This window comes from Colias croceus, chromosome 21, assembly GCF_905220415.1.
Source record: "Colias croceus chromosome 21, ilColCroc2.1".
NCBI classification, from domain to species: domain Eukaryota; kingdom Metazoa; phylum Arthropoda; class Insecta; order Lepidoptera; family Pieridae; genus Colias; species Colias croceus.
This window is the reverse complement of record NC_059557.1, coordinates 317,819-323,143: the sequence shown is the minus strand read 5'-3', so window position 1 is coordinate 323,143 and position 5,325 is coordinate 317,819. Positions and strand designations below refer to the sequence as shown.

Sequence of the window (5,325 nt, the reverse complement as noted above, 5' to 3'; positions counted from 1 at the left end):
TAAGTAAATATTATTCCTGCATTTTACAAAACTATTTCTGTATGGTTATTGATCTATTATTCGCATATTATTATCTGGCTTTGTTTGCGTTGTCGTAATTGTCGTTACCTATCTATCTAAGAATAAGTAGGTATTCATTGGTATTATTGCCCATTTATATTTTTGGGAAAGGTAATTAATTAAAGAGATTATTCTTGCAAGACAAGATAGGTAACGAGAATGTGTGTACAAATTACGGAAGTTTAATAATATTGATAACATACTAGTAACCTACACAAATAATACATAGATATGTATAGGTACAATGTTTTCTGTTATTTCTATTTCATCATTCTTGAAATAGTGCGTATTCTACCTATACTAGTTATCGTCAGATATTTGTATTAGGTATTCATAATTATTGTATTATTATTATTAGGCACTTACAATCTAAATTTTCAGAATCATAGAAAACGGAGCATGGACAGTCGACGATCCTCATTTTTTAGAAAATTTACAAACATGCGTACTGTAAACGCAAATTCAAAAGAATCATCGCCTAAGCCAAATGTTGTTCGTAGACTATTTGCCAAAGACGAAAGCGATATTGGGTCAGACTCCGAACAGGATAGTTTCGTCACAAATTTACGGCATCCACGCAATGAAGAATATAAAATTTTGGAGATACTCCCAACAAAAGACGGTGAAGTTTCAGTTACTTATTTTAACTTTAAATTTTAACTAGCACTAAGCTATCAATACTATTCTTTTAGCTAAGATAACTCTGCCTGTCTGACGATGTGGGTGAATGTCATGTCGTGTGTATAAATGTGTGAATAAACAACATTTAATAATTATACTTATTTACAAGAAATATAATTATAATATTTTTTTCTACAATATTAAAAAATATAAATATGGAAAAGTAAAAACAAAAAAAAAATGGGGCATTAAATCACTTATTAATAATACTTGTCGTTTAAACAGGTATGATGAAAGAAGCTGGTTTTTCACAACAAGGATTGGATTTATCGCAATTTATACATCCGAATTCATCAGAAATAGAAGACTGTACTTTTCAAGAAGGGGTATCCTTAGTCCAAAAAAACTATCCCACTCAAATAACGAACTCACAAACAAGGGATTTAGAACGGGCAGAAATATTCAATCATAAAGATTATCCTCTTGAAACAGGAGAACACGCTCAGAAAGGAAGATCCTTCACCCAAGACATACATTCTACACAGCCATTATTCTCACAAACAGGCGATTTAGCACAGGCAGAAATATGCATCGATCCGAATAATCCACTAGAAGACCACACTCATAAAGAAACATTTTTTGCTCAAGACATACATTCAACACAGGCATCAATCTCACAAACTGGCGATTTGATACAGGCAGAAACATACTTACATCAAGATAATCTAATACCGATACAAGTACATGCTCAGGAAGAAATATCCTTCGTCCATAACATACATTTTACACAGGCATCAATCTCACAAACATGCGATTTGATACAGGCAGAAACATACATACATCAAGATAATCTACTACCAATAGAAGATCATGCTCAGGAAGGAACATCCTTCGTCAATAACATACATTCTAAACAGGCACCAATCCCATTCAAAAGTCATTTCATACAGTCAAACACGTTCATAGAGCCGACCATAAATCATTCATTAACAGTAATTTCGCGATTCGACGACAATTTGGAAGAAGAAGAAGCTGGTAAAAGAAAAGTATATGAAGATAATCAACAAGCAAGCACATCTTTTGGATCTCCATCTTCTGAACTATGTTTGAAGCAACCATATAAAAAACGAAGATTATACGAGCATCTTAAGGAAATGGACATTTGTATACAGCAAATTAGGGATGAAACTGCTTCTACTGAAAACTTAAACAACGCAACTATAGTTATTAATATTGAACCAGAAGAAAACAAAAATGAGTATGAAGAAGAGATTGAAAATATTAATACAACAATAAACAAAGAAAATGTAAAGAATAATCGAATTTATAAGCATATTGATTTCTTGTCAGACAGTGACGAATTTGTTTATAGTTCGAGCACTGGACAGGATTCAACAGAATCAAATGATACAGACCGTGTTAATGAAAAAAAGAAGCGTTTAAAGAAGAAACGTAAAACAAAGAAGTTGAATAATTTTGACGATACAAAAGAAAATTCAGAGCCGAAAAAAAAAGAGCGAAAGATTAATAAAAACGTAAAGTTAGAAAACAATTAAGAAATAGTGGAAAGCAGTATGTATCTCTAACTGGCAAAGTTGTTGCAGAGAAGAGTATGAAGGATAACTTATGTACACCTGAAAATTGCCATAATGAATGCTATAAGATTGGTTCCGAAAAAAGACAAGCTATTTTTAATTATTATTGGAGTCTAAGCACTGAAAGACGAAGAGATTGGTTAGTGGGAAATGCCAAGAGGACGACGATTAAGAGGAAGCGTATCAAAGAAGACCAAAGTCGTAGACAATACACTTTTGATTATTTTATTAATGAAGGCGAAGGAAAAAGAAAAGTTTGTTTGAAGTTTTTATTGAACACATTAGATATAAAACAAAAATATTTATATAACATTATTACAGAAGCTGCATACGGCTCATCTAAAGACGATTTACGGGGAAAGCATGTTCCAGCAAATAAAACACCAGAGATCATTGTAGAGGAAACAAGGAATTACATTAAAAGTTTACCATATTTACCGTCTCATTATTGCCGCAAAAACTCAAAACGATTTTATCTGCCTCAAGAATTTCGAAATATGAGTAATTTGTATAAAATTTACAAAGAATCTATGATACGCGAAGATAAAAGATTAATAGGAGAAAGAGTTTTTCAGAAGATATTTCAAGAATATAATATTGGTTTTCATATACCTCGTAAAGACAAATGTGCTAAGTGTGTGCGTTTCGAAAAAGAAAAAGGAGAAAAAGAAGAAGAGAAATTGGCTCATCTGAAAGACAAAGAGGAGACTTATGAAAGATTTCAAGCGCATCAGAAAATTCAAAATGGAAACATACTTTGCGTATCTTTTGATTTACAGAAAGTTCTGAATACGCCGTATGGCCAAAGTATGTTACTGTATTACAGTCGCAAATTGGCTGTATATAATCTAACTTTTTACGAATCTGGAACTAGAGAAGGCTACTGTTACACTTGGACGGAAACAGAAGGAAAACGCGGAGCTAACGAAGTGTGCACTGTCTTAGAAAAATACATCAAGATGGTGGACGGTCGTGGCTCTATCAAACATCTTCTGTTTTACAGTGATGCCTGCCCCGGACAAAATAAAAACAAAATCGTCCTTGCTTGTATCCATATTTGTCTACAAAAATGCAAGAATATAACTAGCATCCAAATGAATTATCTCTTGCCCGGATACACTTATATGCCAGTGGACTCAATGCATTCTGTTATAGAAAAAAGTGTTACAAACACAATTGTTTGGGCACCATCTCAATGGCCGACAGTGTTTAATTTAGCCCGAAAGAATCCTAAGCCCTATCATGTGAATGTCTTAACATTTAAGGATTTTTGCGGCTGGGATATTGTCGCAGATAAATACTTTAAGGGAAATCTGACGGGAAAAATATCGAAAGTAGGTAACTCAATCGTTGTCTTTTCATAATTACACTTAGGAGACTATTTTGATATAAATATTCTAACTTTAAAAATATTACAGGTGCGTACAGCGACATTTAAAAAAGCTGAACCACAGAAGATGACAGTTAAATATACAATGGCGACGGATGAAGCAAAGGAAAACATTGAAATAATTAATAAAAACAAAAATCTACAACCGAAAAATATTTACAAGAGTCGCCTACCTATATCAAAAAAGAAATACGAAGATTTATGGAAACTTTGTACAACAAAAATAATTCCTGAAAACTACCATCAAGAATATGCAAATTTTCCAAATGCCATGAATATCCAGGACAGCCTTCAAGAAACGGATGTCGAAGACAACGTTTAATTACAAAAAATGGCAACAAATTAAAATTCTAATTATTATTAAGTTAAATAATATTTTTTATACCTAAAATTTTATAACTATGATTATTTCAAAATACTACATAAATACATATTCTTCATACGGGTATGAAGGATCTAATTATGCATCCTAATTGATTGATCTTTTCGTAAATGATACCAAATAAAGCTAACATTTGTGATTATTATATTTTACTTTAAATGACATTGTTTAAGTTTTTTTTTTATCAAGTAATAATTATTTAATAAGAAGTTTAAGACAAGACTGATTAAAATAACGTTTTTTTTTTCAATAAAGATTATTACAAAACTGTGTACATTTTGTTTTAAAACCATTATATTTTTTTGCGATATTATGTGATTAACCTATTATGGTTTTTTTAGCGTAGATATACCTAGAACTACCTGGATGAGACCTCGCGCGACTGCTAATAAACAGGATTGAGTTATTTTGTTGCCACTTGTCTAATTTACTTAATGTCAACTGCGCCATAAGTAAAATAGATTTAAATTTAAATCATATTTTCATACATCAGTTTTTTTTTATGACACAATAGTACTAACTTACTATAATATAAATCGTTTTAACGTACGGTATAAGTGACATATTAGAACGTTCAGTAATAATACCCTCAGACATTATTAATCCGCAATGCACGTTAGTAATATTTGCGTTAGTACAATTTAACAAACCTGCGCTGTTAGTATTTTTTGACACCGCACCCCAAATATATTTCACAGATTAAGTACTTTCTGTTTACTAACTTCATAAAGTAAAAGTACTAAAGCGACAGCTATTTCCTGAATTAAAATAAGTATGCAGAAGGTTTTATTTTTATTAGATGCGTAATAATGTCACAAAACTTTTTCTCCTTAAGCATTTTTCGATGCATAAATCAGAAAAAAAGTTATGTCTGGTTTTGTGGAAAAAAAAACTTTGAATTGATCTACTGTAAAAAGGCCTTTTGGCGCTTCAGTAGTATTGGCTTTCCAGTGACGATATAATCTTTACCTAATTTAATTATTTGATATTTACTGGAAAATACCGGGAATCGAACCCACTGCACCGAGAGTCAAATGATTGAAGGCGGAATACATTTATTTGTAACAAAATTGATTTTATTCAACATGTATTTATGTATGTATGCTACATACACTTAACTGCTCAACACGGGAAGGGCGGCCTCATGGCGTCACACACAAACAACTAAAACTAACACTTTATGTTCATGCGTGTTCATGGTTTTATACTTTTAACATAATGAAAATATATTGTGTCCGTTAAACAAGTCCATATAATTGTCAATAATATATAGTTAC

The 5,325-nt window shown here is 31.6% G+C and overlaps 2 protein-coding genes across 2 annotated transcripts; both read left to right on the top strand.

Annotated features, from left to right (window-relative positions):
- Positions 1–349: 349 nt before the first annotated feature.
- On the top strand, positions 350–2,237 carry LOC123701523. The gene is made up of 2 exons (XM_045649028.1): positions 350–682; positions 967–2,237. The coding sequence occupies exons 1-2, from the start codon at positions 460–462 to the stop codon at positions 2,235–2,237; spliced, it is 1,494 nt and encodes a 497-aa protein (XP_045504984.1). The 5' UTR covers positions 350–459.
- Positions 2,238–3,398: 1,161 nt separating this feature from the next.
- Positions 3,399–4,248, top strand: LOC123701458. Its single transcript, XM_045648948.1, has 2 exons — positions 3,399–3,610; positions 3,695–4,248. The coding sequence occupies exons 1-2, from the start codon at positions 3,401–3,403 to the stop codon at positions 3,986–3,988; spliced, it is 504 nt and encodes a 167-aa protein (XP_045504904.1). The 5' UTR covers positions 3,399–3,400; the 3' UTR covers positions 3,989–4,248.
- The last annotated feature ends 1,077 nt before the right edge of the window (positions 4,249–5,325 follow it).

Excerpts from the sequence above, each read along its gene's own strand:
- LOC123701523 (XM_045649028.1), top strand. The coding sequence starts at position 460 with ATGGACAGTCGACGATCCTCATTTTTTAGAAAATTTACAAACATGCGT. Across the intron at positions 683-966 it reads GATACTCCCAACAAAAGACG|GTATGATGAAAGAAGCTGGT; the intron begins GTGAAGTTTCAG and ends TCGTTTAAACAG.
- LOC123701458 (XM_045648948.1), top strand. The coding sequence starts at position 3,401 with ATGCCAGTGGACTCAATGCATTCTGTTATAGAAAAAAGTGTTACAAAC. Across the intron at positions 3,611-3,694 it reads TGACGGGAAAAATATCGAAA|GTGCGTACAGCGACATTTAA; the intron begins GTAGGTAACTCA and ends AAAATATTACAG.